Here is a 14,067-nt window from a genome sequence, read left to right as displayed (position 1 = left end):
GGCAAGAGTTCCTATCTCAGTAATGAGTATTTAAACACTGCTTCAAGTATTGTAGCTCTGCAATGCATATTTCATTGGAGCAATAGGGAAATCATTAGCTTAGCTAGTATAATTGAAGCTCACACACACACACACACACACACACACACACACACACACACACACACACACACACACAACCAAAAACTGTTTAGGATGTTGCAAGAAGAGATGATATAGACAAAGTGAATGAAACACAAATATACATTTCCATCAGAAAGAAGTCTACATCAAATACAAAAAAGAAATCAACAAATTCATCTGATGTTGGTTCTGCAAATGCTTCTGAATCTAGGATTAGATTTTACCAGCAACCATTGTTTCAGCAATTCCTTTCATTTGGGGAAAATTTGAAGATCAAAAGTTGGTGAGAAGTTTTAATTTTTGGTTGAGTCCTCCTCAGCTACTGGTTCTTCGACGGGATGATCGGGAGATGGAGCAGCAGGTTGCCCTCCATTCTCATTCGTTTCGGGATGGAAATTGATGGGGAACTTGGTGACCCGGGGTTTGTCAGCCAAGATGTTTCTCTGAACCCTATCAATCAACACCCTTTGAGGTGGCTCCTCCCTTAGTTGTTCATCATCATAATCATTATTCACATAGTAGCCTACTCTAATAAACTCCTGTCCCAGATAAGAGCAAGTCAGCAGCAAAACCGTCACACCAATAATGTCCTCATCGCGGATCTTTGAGGGATCTGGTGGGTCCGCCTGGTAAAAAATAAGTATCCAAGTTAGAGTTGATCCCAAGTGTGCATATCAAGAAACTCAAGCTAACCTAAGGAGTGGCATAGGGAGTGAATAGCAATTGCCTGCAAGAGAAACCGATAGTTGCCCACATTAACGGGCCCAACAAGCACACTCTCCAAGAGTTGGTCATAAGTATCATCCTCAGCGGATCCTACATAGATAAGCTTCCATTCCAAATCTGTAAGGGATAAGAAGGAAACAAATGTCATCATCCGGAAAGAGTTACTGAAAATAGCAATCAAAGTTTGCTAGATTAACAAACACAGATATGACCATGGAAGGACATTGGGCTTGATGGAGACTAATTCTTTACAGGCCAAAAAGGATTCAGATATACCAAAATGTCACACTTAATAAACCATGCACATTTCAAATGAAATAGAAACGTTGCTAGTATGTATTTATCTTCTCAAGAACCTGTGTTTGATGTTTGAAACTATAAAAAATTTTAAATCATGTTTGGGCAAAGCAAGATGTATGAAACTGTGGAATTCAAGCGAAACTGGATGGTGTGCATTTCTATCTACACCTTTCACTCAAACAACTGAACAAGTTCCGTCAATTCAAATATCGGTGCTAATGGGTGCTTAAACAAAATCAACTATGCTTTAAGGTGCCTTACCACTCCCTTTTATATGAAAGAATATTATAAACTGGTCACTTGGATCTCCAGTAAACTTTTTCTTCAGTAACAATACAATTTTATTGAAAAAACAGCAAAATGCAGATCTAATATTAAACTGGTCGCTTGGATGTGAACTTTTTTTCTTTCAAAGTAACAGTACTATTTTTATTGAAAAACAGCAAAATACAGATCTTACAAATGGGAAGAGATGTCCCCAGCATAAAATCAGAAACTACAATCCCACGCAAAAACCGTGCCCTTGGTCGATACAAAAACTGCAGTTAATAATAAACTGAATTAAACCATTCAAAAAAATAATAATAATAAACTGAATTAAGTGCTTGATCTTCTAGTTGGTCATAAAAAGGATGCAAGTAGTTAGAATCCTTCATGGGTTTGAATGTCAGCATGACCGCACGATACTGAAAAGGCCATCCACACAGGAGGGCCATTATTCCTCTTTGGTACGTGTATGGATCTGGCGTGCACCATACATATTTTACTGGCCTATAAATATTCCTAAATTATGTGTAAGCATAGATAGCTAGAATGAAAGGAATCACATAAAGGGGAGCCCTGCTGAGACTGCATAGCACGAGCATAAGTTTTGAAGCCATAAACAACTTCCTAACAGGAGATCCTATGTGATTATGCCCTACTAGTCAGTTTGGAAAGTCAAGCCTTTGCTGCATCTCCCCACTTGCCTTCTTTCCCTTTCTGATGATAGCCCCTTAAAGTCTCAAGAGCTCAGTTGTAGTTTTATTCCTGATAAGCTCCTAACTTCAGTTCTGTTTTCTTGAATCCAAATGGGCACTGTCCAACCTAAACCTGAGATTTGACTTTCACAACATTATACTTAGCTCTTCCAAAGTCCTAGCGTTTTATTTTATTCTATTTTTTTCCATTTTGTACTCAATTTTTTAACAAATTATCTACCATTGTCATGAACCTAGCATGTCAAAAAAACTCAAAATGTCAGTCCTATTTATAGTCAATTTCAATTATTAAGCATAGCTATTAGCCTATTATGTCTCTTTTCCATTCCATGTATACAATAACAAGGAAAATCATATTCTTCTTTGCATTTCGTCAAGCATTTTAAGAAAGCAGAATGCAATTACGTGAGCCCTAAGAGGATCCAAATTTGAAACGTCCACGAAAATTGTTATGACAACAGCAAATGTCTAACTCCATGATGCTATCAACAAAACTTACACCACTAACAGTAACTGCAGTAAATCTAATGACCATGTATGAGCAACAAAGAACAACCAATGGGACACTGACATAGCACCTATGAACGAAGAGGCAAGCAGGAGAGAGCCTATGTTTTCTTAAAAAGAAGTTGCAGAGAACCTGTGGTACCAGAATAAAAGGTATCGAGTCTGGAAATTTCCTAAACCCCAAATCGGCAAGGATTCAATATGCGGATACAGGTATGGATTCGTAAAGCCTAAGATATGGTGGATATATTTCCCACTCTATCAACTACAGCAAAACTACAACTAATTAAAAGTTAAAAACAACTAAGCATATATTGAATTAATCTAATCAGGCATGAGCAACAATATTATAACATTCTATGATTTAATTAAAAAGTCAAATAAGTCAATATGTAGTTAAAAATTGCATTATTTTTTTATAAATGTTATGGTGTTTAACTTAATCACAAGTGAAATTTTAACCCATGTAGTAAGATTCATTTTATTATCCAATGGACCATTGGTTCAAGTCATGAGTGAAGTATGAATTGTTCAAAGTAGGAGCATGAATTGCTCAAAAGGGAGTTGGCTCGGGGGAGTCCACATTGGCCTGGGGGAGTTTTGAAACTAAAAGAGCGGCCCCATGCACGAGGCTCCCGCCATTGCGGGGTTTGGAGAGTGCTAGATGTGCGCAGCCTTACCCCTGCTTTGCAGAGAGAGAGAGAGAGAGAGAGAGAGAGAGAGAGAGAGAGAGAGAAGGGAGAGAGATCCAGCGTGTCACATCCTATGAGAGAATAAAATGATCAGATACGGGTACAAAGAACTGAGGCTTACCCTTATATGAGTATCATTTATTAGATCCTCGGATACTCTAGTGTTGCGAAAGAGCAAAGTATCATAGAAGAGAAGTACATGGGAAAAAAGAAGAAAATAATTAGAATGCTATTACTAATTGTGCAAGCCCAAAATAAATACACAGGATAACCCAAAATTGCAACTATGATCCTCCCTCCTTTCATAAATCATACAGCCTATATAAAAGAGAGTATCTCGAATCAACTTCAGATATAAACTTTAGTACTATCATCCTAATATAACCCAACTTCTAGTCTAAGAAAACATGCTGCAAGGAAAAAAAGGAAGATGAAGAGGTTCAACAATCAAAACTCTAAACTACGAGTCACGCTAACTGACCCCTTTCATAATAACCTTCATAAAACTCAAGATGTAAAAAAGAAAAGTAGATTCCCAAACCTACATAAGGACAGAATAATGGCCAAAACATACATTCTTTTAACTATAATTGTCAAAACCTACTTCCGTGGGACATACATGCATTTAACTATAATCGTCACAACCTACTTCCATGGGACGTTCAGCACTTCAGCTAATATAAAATTATGACAATTTTCCCTTCGACATTTAACTTTTCTTATATTTTTTTTATAGGTTGATAGAAAGTACTTTAACATTGGATATTGTTCAGGTAATTCACCCTTCAATCAATCACAGGAGGCGGACGGCAAACTCGAAGGCTGACGAATTGGCTAAACAGGGTGTAACTCTGGAATCGATGAGCATCATTGTCTTGGGATCTGTAACGGGTGGTGGGGCTGGGTAGATTACATTCTGTATTTAGATATCGTATGTACTGGGTTGTTTGCCCCTCTGTCTGGGGGGACATCTTGTCCCCTCTTAATTCTGATTTGGATTAATAAAGTTACCTTTCAAAAAAAAATTACTTTAACATTGTTTTTCCTCCCTACACGAAACACTGTCCTATAAAGAATCAGGTGCAAATTCTGTTAGTCTGCACAAAAAATTGACTAGAATAGCGCAAGTGAAAAATCAATTTGGCTATAAAAGATTAAGCAACTTAGCAAATGGAGGCATCCCAACTAATACTTTGAAGTCCAATTTGGTTTTCATGAAATTGCACAAATGAGAAAAAAATAAATATAAAAACTTGTAAGGGCAATTGTTTGGATATTTTTGCATGCATTACATACTGTTAAAGCGAACGGTAATTTCTTTCAAGCCCATGACATCAAAAAACAAGATGAGATGAGACCAACATCTAAGTCATGCTTTTTAATTGCAAGTAATTATAATATAGTCACAAATAACAATGAATGTATGGAAACCACTTCTAAAAAAATTATAAATTTATGCTCGATTCTCTAAATATTGTTTCACAGAGGATTCTTAACGCTCCACATTAGATGAAATAATCAATGAGATTGAAACATAAAAGATGGTGATATTAGTAACTCATCAAAATCCTTTGAGAAGACAGGGAGGTCAGCCATCTATAATAACAAGGGCACCATCTTGATGATTGGAGCAGGCATTCTCATGGTCAGTCTGACAAAGGAGTACAAGAGGTGCTCTTGATATAAGGATATTTTTATTGAATAATGATACCCAAAAGAGTAACATATACAATTTTTGTGCCATTGTCATGAAGTTCTTAACTGTTGATGCCCTAAAGGTTGTTACCTCCATAATCGATGGCAGGCAGTTCAATAGCAAGTTCAACTCAAACAACAGTAGGAATTTTTCTATCAAAAGCAAAAGAATCTGAAAGCATCTTTCACTTGAGTGAATATTGCATGCTTTAAATCTAAGAATATCTAACTGGATTAAAGAGTAAGGTTGCCAAAGCGGGAATCGAAGGCTCCCAGGGAAGAATCCTACTCAAGGTTGCCAGAGCGGGAATCGAAAGAGGGAATCGAAACGGGAATCGAAGCGGGAATCGAAGGCTCCCAGGGAAGAATCCTGCTTCCTTGTAATAAAGACCCCAGATTATTGTAAGGAATTGGCATAAAAATCTTTCCAATAAATAATAGATAAGAATCATCCATATTTTCTTTTTTTTTAAAATGGTAATAGAATATAATGAAAGATAAGAATCATCCATATTATTCTTCTAGATTCCTATGTCAAACTATTACGACAGATTCTCTTCCAGATTCCTTTAAATTCTTCAACATACATGTTGGCCCCAATTGGATGGATTGATTATGCAATGTTGTGATCATAAGAGCAAGGCAAGGGAGGTTGGGAGATACACAGCTAAAGGTCCCGTATAGAGCTCCACCAAAATACAAATGTAACACCAAAATAAAATATATTTTTTAAAGTTCTTATATATCTCAAAACAACTTACAGTAGAGTCGGTGTTCTTTTCTCTTTTCCTTAGAATCTCTACAGTTCTTCTCCCTTGAACCTTTACCCTTGATGCTTCTCTTTAAGCTTACAATCTCTAAACAAATCACTCCATACTTATAGACCAAGAAACTGCTAAAATAGCTAAATACATTAAACACTTTGTTGTAGTCCCCATGAGTCTTTTAGTTATCCTAAGCAACATCATAGGAACTCCCCATTGACTCTTTGATAACCTAGCCTAGATATTAAGAACTCTAGAAAACATAAAAGACTCTTACATTTTCCCACATAATAACGATCCTAGAAGACCACAGTGACTTTTCACAAAACAAGTCACATTGATTTTGATTTACAAGTTCCAACAATACATAAATGGATATTGCCCAAAGCTCTACACACCTAAACTGTTTGTGGCCATCATTTGAACATGAAGTTATGCATCCCTGGATGAAGCTTTAAATTTCATGAGATGAAGCTCTAAAATCATAAAATGCAGCTTAGCGAACAAACTTACACTACAGAGAAAATTAGGGAACCAAAAAAATCAATCAACCCATCTCAAGAATGATATGACATATTTTCTTGTTATTGATTGAACTTCATTCAAAAGCCCAAACTAGCAATAGGGTTTATAATAGCCTGTTTTATTCTTATCAGCGTTTTCCATATGCAGATTCTTCATCGTATCTCAATAAGTGCAAGTAAAACAGAAAACCACATGAAGGTGATGCGTGCCTAACTGGCTGTACCGAAACACAAATGAACAGAGAAAAGATAGAAAAAGAGGGGGAGAGAGGTTGATTTGAGGCAACCAGACCTCCTAACGTATCGAAACACAAATAAACAAAGAAAATATTTAGAAAGGGAAAGAGAGGTTGATTGTGATTTCGTTCGGGTGAGTTTTCTAGGTAGCACAATCCATTCCTTGAGAGAATCCGTTCGCTCTCCTCTAGCAGAAACTAATCGAGCTCCGTCTGATCTCCCAGTCGCGGAAGCTGAATCAGTTGCAGGCTATAATGTAGAATATTTGCGGGATGCGATCCAAAGCAACGGGACCTCCTAACGGCTCAATTCGAGAGGAACCGTGACTCTCCCAAACATAACTTTTTATTTTGGTGTAAAATTCTCCGCGTTTTCATTAAGTTATAATAACTTCTTAAATACAAGCACAGAGGATTGACACATCAAAACCCTATTAACCCACTCACATGACACATAAGTAATAACTAACACCCATAACCCTAAAACACGTACCCACCACTACATAATAACTACATTAAAACTTCCCCTTAAACACCATAATAATATGCATATATATCAGAAAGTGCATCAGAAACCCTAATTTGGGGTGAAATCATTTAAAAGAAATAAACTCACAAAGCCTCCAACCGGTTGAGAAGACGAAAAATCATCAAGAACATCAAAATAACCGAGCATCAGGTAGGAGCAAAAGAATCATATACCGTCTTCGAGAGGAATCAAGCACTCATAAGAAATCTCGAACTGGAAAGGGTTGAGGAACGCCGCCGGATTGTCCAAGACGGTGACGTTTGTGATGTTTACCGCGCTCATGATCGCCAATCCGAGAGATCAATTGAAAGCGAGAAATATAGAAAAGAAAAGGAGAAAACCCTAACCCTAACCCTAACGCAATTGGAGACAAGAATTGGAAATGGGGAGAAGAAAATTGAGAGGTGTCTCTGAATTTTCTTGGACGGGTATATATGTATGCGAGCGGCTGGTTCCCGCCACGGAGTGGCAGAGGAGAGGGAGGGTTTTTACCGGGAGTAGGGGGTTGATGTGAGCGAGGGAGACTGGAAGATTGGCGGGAGATTTGAGTTTCCCATGGCGAAGAGGAAGGACAATCACCCGTATGTTTGACAGTACTTGAAAAACACTGGACTATTGGGCTTACACCATATAAAAACCCCTTATGGCAGCAATTCAACTTTAATATGGTGTGGTATCTTTCAAAAAGTATTGTACGGCTTACACTATGGGATGATCCAAACTGTCCATTTTGATGGGCCACAATGTAAATACGTTGCACCCCCGAGAATCATTTCCATCGGGTAGTCCTAGCCCTAAGATCTATGGAGGAACTACATGTTATGGAAGCCTCTATAGATCTAAGGTTGGGATCATCCTATGGAAATGATTTTTGGGGGGCAACTTATTTACATTGTGGTCCATCAAATGGACGGTTTGGATCATCCTATAGTGCAATCCGTACGTTAGTTTTTGAAAATATCAGGCTATGCAGACTAAAACCATATAAAATCTCACTTTTTCCTTTAGTTTGGTAGACTTGCCTCATCGGTTACACTTTTATTTTTAGGAACTGAGGAGCAAGTTTTACAGGAAGAAGATTTTGTTTAGTATGTTCTATTTGATACTGGTAGGAGAAGAACCCGACTCGGTATTGTTAAAAAAAGAGAGGAAGCAGAACCAAGTCAAGATGATATGGATCAACCCCTTCTTGAACCAAAGATCTTACCATTTCCGAAGGAACTGGAGCTACATCTTTTTTTAATTTCCATTCAAGAGTTTTTATGTGTTTCCGTACCCTTTGAGACCTCGAAAAATGAACAAATTCCTTTTCTTAGGAACACATACAAGAATCGTGACTACAATCATGGGGCTGGGTAGAAGACCATTGATTTTGGGTCATATTTAGATCTCACTAGTTGAGCAGAAATCAAGATAAACCGGGCACTGCGGTGAGACGTGAAAACATCCTATCCCATTCTGACGTCAACATGTGTAATCGTCGTGTGCCATATGTAATGAGATAGAGATTATTCGGACCATAATTCTTGGCATAGCTTAAACTCGATGTCAAAAAGCCCGTTCCTCGGACTGCACCCGACCAACATTTGATCCTTGGTATGCGATTGGTCACAATCCAACTGTCCAGATTGCACTCGCAGTGGAACGTCTAGATTGCTCCCAATCAAGGACCGATTGTTACTACCCGATCCTACGCTCCAGATCGCACTCAATCAAGCACTAGTTGTTGGAGCACATCCAAGTGCACTCTTGTGTTCCAAATCATTGCGGCTCAACATCGATCGTGATCACACTGATTGATCAAGATCATGATCGATGGCTCGGATTCAATTGAAAAAAAAAAGATTAAATGCTCCGATTACTCCAGGTGATGATGCGTGCTTGCCAAGTGCAAAATGCGCCTACCATTTGCAAAACGTTTGAATTTTAAAATCATAAGGATGAAGGAATCCTTCCAATCTCCTCACTTTACAACATGAAACTAAACTTGCTACGTTTGACTACCGTGAATTTTTTTGGGCAGTCATAAACAAGGTTTTTTTTTTGGCATGGCGCCGCTAGCAAAGGGAACCATTCTCATCGGAAAAGTTACGGACGAGTTCACCGGCGGCGCTGGGGCGGTCGGAAAAGTGTGTCAGGTGATCGGAGCTGTTGTTGATGTAAGAGTGGTTTTGGATTTTTCGATTCGTTTGGTTTTGGAAGTGGGCACAACTTTTAGGAGAGAAGATGGTTAGGACAATCGCCATGGATGGAACTGAAGGGCTTGTTAGAGGACAAAGGGTGTTGAACACAGGTTCTTTTTGTCCTCTCTGTTTATATGTTTATCATTGTTTGTTACATGCCTAATTGGTCATAACACAAATAAACACGGAAAAAGATAAGAAAAGAGAGGGGGAATGATTGATTTGAGTTAACTGGTCCTAACGGTTCAATTCGAGAGGAACTGTTAGGATATAGGTAGGATAATAGCTAATTATTAGGAGGCTGACAGTAGGATAAAAGTGATGTGTTTTTGTCTTAGGATTATTTTATTTACGTGGACATGTTTGTTTTATTTCATCTAAAACTTGATTTTATTTTATTTTAGTTATATTTGACTGGTCATAGATGCGGGATGTCCACACCAACACCACGGCCCATTACCCTTAACCTTCTACCCATTGTCCACCAACTGTTAACCTAAACCCATCGCTATGCTCGCCTTCCCAACTTTTCTAGTCATATTCTAGTCATACCTCATAGGAGGTAAAGAAATTAACCTGAGACAAATGTTGTTCCGACCGAAATTTCCATTGAAGATTGCATGTCGAAATACAATCCATGTACAGTATTGTAAAACCTCTATCCTTGCTTCATTTCCTTCACAGAGAGATGGAGAGGGGGTTTTGTAAATGGCATGAGAGGGACGGAAAAGGAAAACTGTGGAAGGCATGCAGCCACTTAAAAATCCTAAACAAAAATAATTCAAACACCAGCCTACTGATATTGGCACTACAAGTTTTACCCTCTTTTTTAAACAGTTGTCAAATGTTATTACCTTTCCCAAAAATTGATATTGGCACTACAAGTTTTAATTTAATCTACCTTTCCCAAAAATTGTCAATAGCCACCAGTTGATATGCTTGACCGTCATATTTATAAAAATGCCTAACAATGCTTTAGCATCTCTTGGCCTAACATTAAACTAGAGAGAGAGAGAGAGCACCACCCGAATTAACGCTCCGAACCGAACCATGACCCTAAATAGCGAACCAACTTAGCCTACTCTCACCGGGCTACCATTGTACCCCATTCTCATACCGCGTGACAGTGAATGTTTCCTTGATACAAGAAGATCTTAGTTTTGGTTGAGAAGTTTTTTTACCTTGCAAATCTATCTCTCTCTCTCTTTCTCCAACACCGGGAAAGTCAAGTATATATATATATATATATATATATATATATATATATATATATATATATATATATATATATATATATATAGAGAGAGAGAGAGAGAGAGAGAGAGAGAGAGAGAGAGAGAGAGATATCTCTTAAAAGAGAGTGATTGTTACCTTTTTCAACACTTCCATTGGTTTGGCTGACATTGTGAGAACTTAAACCGGATTTGCGATGTGTAGGTTGTAAGATTTAGATGTTTTTAGGGCTTTTATTAGAGTTTGATTTAGATTATGTGTGTGTGTGTGTGTGTTTGTTTTTTTTTGAGATTGTGTTTTTGTTGATATTGGAAGATCCGGAATTCCATCAGTGATCAATACAGTTTAATGGTTGAGATTATCCATTCACAATACTCTTTTGCTTCTTTATTGATTTTGATACAGTTTTAGATTTATTGTTTTTCTTTGTTTTCCTGTTTGTAGATTAGGATTTGCTTCTGTTTTTTGTGAGTGATTGCTTTTAGTCGCTGTTTTGTTTCGGATAACAATGCAATGCCCTTTTTTGGTTGTATGTTTGTTTATTAGGTGCCTGTGGGTAGAGGTGTACACTCGGCCGGATCATGAATGTTATTGGAGAGCCGATTAATGAAAGAGGTGACTTAAGTAAGATTACTTGAACCATTCTCATTTTTTTAATTTGTTTTTGGGAGTTGTTGTCTTCCTATATGTTTATTTTTTGGTTTAGTTGAAAATAACAACATTTTTTATATTGCTGGTTTTTTGCTGCAATATAGACCAGCCACTTCTTGCCCATCCATAGTATGCCGCTGCTTTTGTCGACCAGTCTACTCAACAAGAGATTCTTGTCACCGGTATCAAGGTATGCCTTTTATTTTTAAAGTTTCTAAGTATTTAATTTTTTTATGTTTAATATCTACTATAGAACATCTCGCATATTTAATATTTACTATTGTTACTGCTGTGCAGATGCCTTGTATTCTTACAGTGATACAACACCTCGACGAACCAATGTGCGCGATGCACACAGGAGTCGAGCTGTGTGGTCAGCTTATTAGGGGTGCAGGGATAGGGGTAGCTCGTCCCTGCCGAGGTTTCCGGGGCAGCACCCTGGAAGGAAATTTTTATTTTTCAGTTTTGCACTAAAGGTATTTTGTTAATTTCTTGATGTGAGAGCCATTACAGTTTCGAGTTGCAAGGGTTTTGTGAGTTTTCTTGGCCGAGAGGAAAGAACGAGAGTTTTGTAACCCTAACCGAAATAGCGAAACCCTTCTCCCGGGTACTTAGACACAATACCAAACCACATAAATCTTGTGTTATTGCGTTGTGTGATTGCATTTCTTGCATCTTATGCTGGCATTTGCTGCACATCATGTTTGATTCTATTTTGAGAGATCAAAGATCTCTCAGTTCTCTACAGTTATTTTGTATTGAACTGAACATATCTAAAAAATTGCATAATGACTTTTCTTTCTTCCTCTCTTCATATTTATTTTTCTCATGTTTCATTGGGTATTTCTCACCATAGTGCCTATTTTAACGTGTTTTTTTTTTTCAAACCAAGTTATTTTAACATATATTTTACACATATTATGAACCAAAATCATGACATTTCGTAAATATTCATCTCTTCATTTTAATCGGAACCTCGTTTGTTCTAAAAATGAAAAACAGAATACTCACTAAACCTCTACTGATTGGAGGGTTAGGATCATTCTATAGAGATGATTTTTTGGGCACAGCCTATGGTTGTGGGTCAGCAAAATGAATTGGGTCATTGAATAACGTATTTGTTTAAGTAGTAAATAACTACTCACATAGGGAGCGATGGAGATTGGATTAAGAATTTGATGGCTTCCTAGGAATCAACGAGCAAGCTCATATTCTTGCCATTTAAGCCAATTTATTTGATCAATGGGATTAAATTTCCAATCAACAAAGGACATTTGTGAGAGCGGCTATGTTTTTTCTGCCCGTGGTGTTTTTTTCCTTTCTTCTATCTGCGATTCGAAGTAGGTCGGGGATAGAAACTTAAGGGCATGTTAGCATATTATAGGCTACTATTTGTTGATCATACCCCTTAAGCACAAATGGTTCCACAGACAAATTACATGGTGATTGGGGGCCTACAGCACAGTAGGTACCCGCCCATCAATAATCCGAACCGTCCATCCTCTTGATAGGCCTTGCTTTGGATTTTCCTTTGCATATTATAAGCTAATGCCTGTTGTTTTGATTCTTGAGAATCATTTTTTAGTCCACAACTGATTATTGGACTAAATATTGGACGTAATTTAGAGTCCAATGATTCTCAAAATCCGAAACAAATAGGGCAGTCCAGATAGATTCATTCCCGCGATAATAAAATAAAAATAAAAAAGCAAAAGAACTTCAATTTTTGAATTGATGGCTCATAATGTAAGACTAATTTGATCTTATCAATTGTTATGTTATTTTTGAGGTCGACACCGACACTGAAACAACCGAAATCCAAAATATCTAAAATGTATGAAATTTCGGGCGAAATTTCATAAAAAATATTAATTTTTTATTCCTTTACAAAATTTCGACCCAAAAAAAGACATTTCGAGGGTCTTTACCTATTTCGAGTCTTCGACTAACTGAAAATTTGGTTTCAGCTAGGACCGAAATATATGCCGAAACCGAATTATACTTAAATATATCTATATGTACATGCACTGAATTATATTTCGTTTGAGATTGCGGGTGCTGGACGGAAATAGATGCTTGCAAGAATTGAAATTCGCTTAGAAGAGGAGAAGAGCTCCACGTACTTATCTACAGTCAAAGGAGGATCGATTTCTTGAAGGGATTTTTGCAAAAGAAGTCTTCAACTATGCTTTATTTGCCAAAAGAGTCTTCGAGTTTCACATTTTGCAAATAGAGTCACTGGGTTTGAGTGACTTTTGCAAATCAGGTAAAGCCATCTGTTTGTGACCAAAATACCCACGGCAGAATTTTTTAAACTCCCTGAAAAAAGACCAAAATGTCCTGGCAAAGGCCAAAATTAACTATCTAAAAAGATGGAAATATCTATGACACAGATCTTATTCTTATATGATTGGTGGCCATATAAATCCGTATTTTTCTATATGTACAGTACGGCCCACTCCATAGGATGATCCAATTGGTCCTTCTGTTGGGCCACCAGGTAATTAGGTCGTGCGCAAAAAATCATTTTCATAGGATGATCCTATAAAAGCTTCATTAATGTGCGGTCCCTCTATAGATCGGAGGGTTAAGATCATCATATTAAAATGATTTTTTGGCCACAACTTAATTACGTTGTGGCCCAACAATTGGACGGATTGGATCTTCCTATGGAGTGGGCAGTACTATACTTTTTGAAAAATACGAGTTTATACAGCCACCCATCATATAAAATCTCTCCATGACAATCAATAATAAGTTTTCAATCAAGGGTGTGGGAATATCATTTCTATATATACTAGCTTTCTTATGCATGGGTGTAAAAAGATGGGCCCACTCCATCAAAACGTGACATGTAAAATTGTGGACCCACCATGCACATGGGCTTGGGGGAAATTGTGGGACTTGCCCATCAAAATATTAGG

General features: G+C 37.5%; 1 protein-coding gene across 1 annotated transcript; it reads right to left on the bottom strand.

Annotated features, from left to right (window-relative positions):
* Nucleotides 1-216: 216 nt before the first annotated feature.
* Nucleotides 217-7,680, bottom strand: LOC143855151 (histone chaperone ASF1B-like). The gene is made up of 3 exons (XM_077365360.1): nucleotides 7,250-7,680; nucleotides 851-966; nucleotides 217-749 (listed from the first exon to the last, which is right to left on the bottom strand). The coding sequence occupies exons 1-3, from the start codon at nucleotides 7,356-7,358 to the stop codon at nucleotides 417-419; spliced, it is 558 nt and encodes a 185-aa protein (XP_077221475.1). The 5' UTR covers nucleotides 7,359-7,680; the 3' UTR covers nucleotides 217-416.
* Nucleotides 7,681-14,067: the final 6,387 nt, after the last annotated feature.

Source organism: Tasmannia lanceolata, unplaced genomic scaffold (assembly GCF_043159265.1).
Source record: "Tasmannia lanceolata isolate RefF3 unplaced genomic scaffold, GAP_Taslan_0.1 ptg000020l, whole genome shotgun sequence".
NCBI classification, from domain to species: Eukaryota; Viridiplantae; Streptophyta; class Magnoliopsida; order Canellales; family Winteraceae; genus Tasmannia; species Tasmannia lanceolata.
Note: the sequence above shows the minus strand (reverse complement) of the source record. Positions and strands in the feature narration are given on the sequence as shown.

Excerpts from the sequence above, each read along its gene's own strand:
- LOC143855151 (XM_077365360.1), bottom strand. The coding sequence starts at position 7,358 with ATGAGCGCGGTAAACATCACAAACGTCACCGTCTTGGACAATCCGGCG. Across the intron at positions 967-7,249 it reads CTTGATTCCTCTCGAAGACG|ATTTGGAATGGAAGCTTATC; the intron begins GTATATGATTCT and ends TATCCCTTACAG. Across the intron at positions 750-850 it reads ACTATCGGTTTCTCTTGCAG|GCGGACCCACCAGATCCCTC; the intron begins GCAATTGCTATT and ends ATTTTTTACCAG.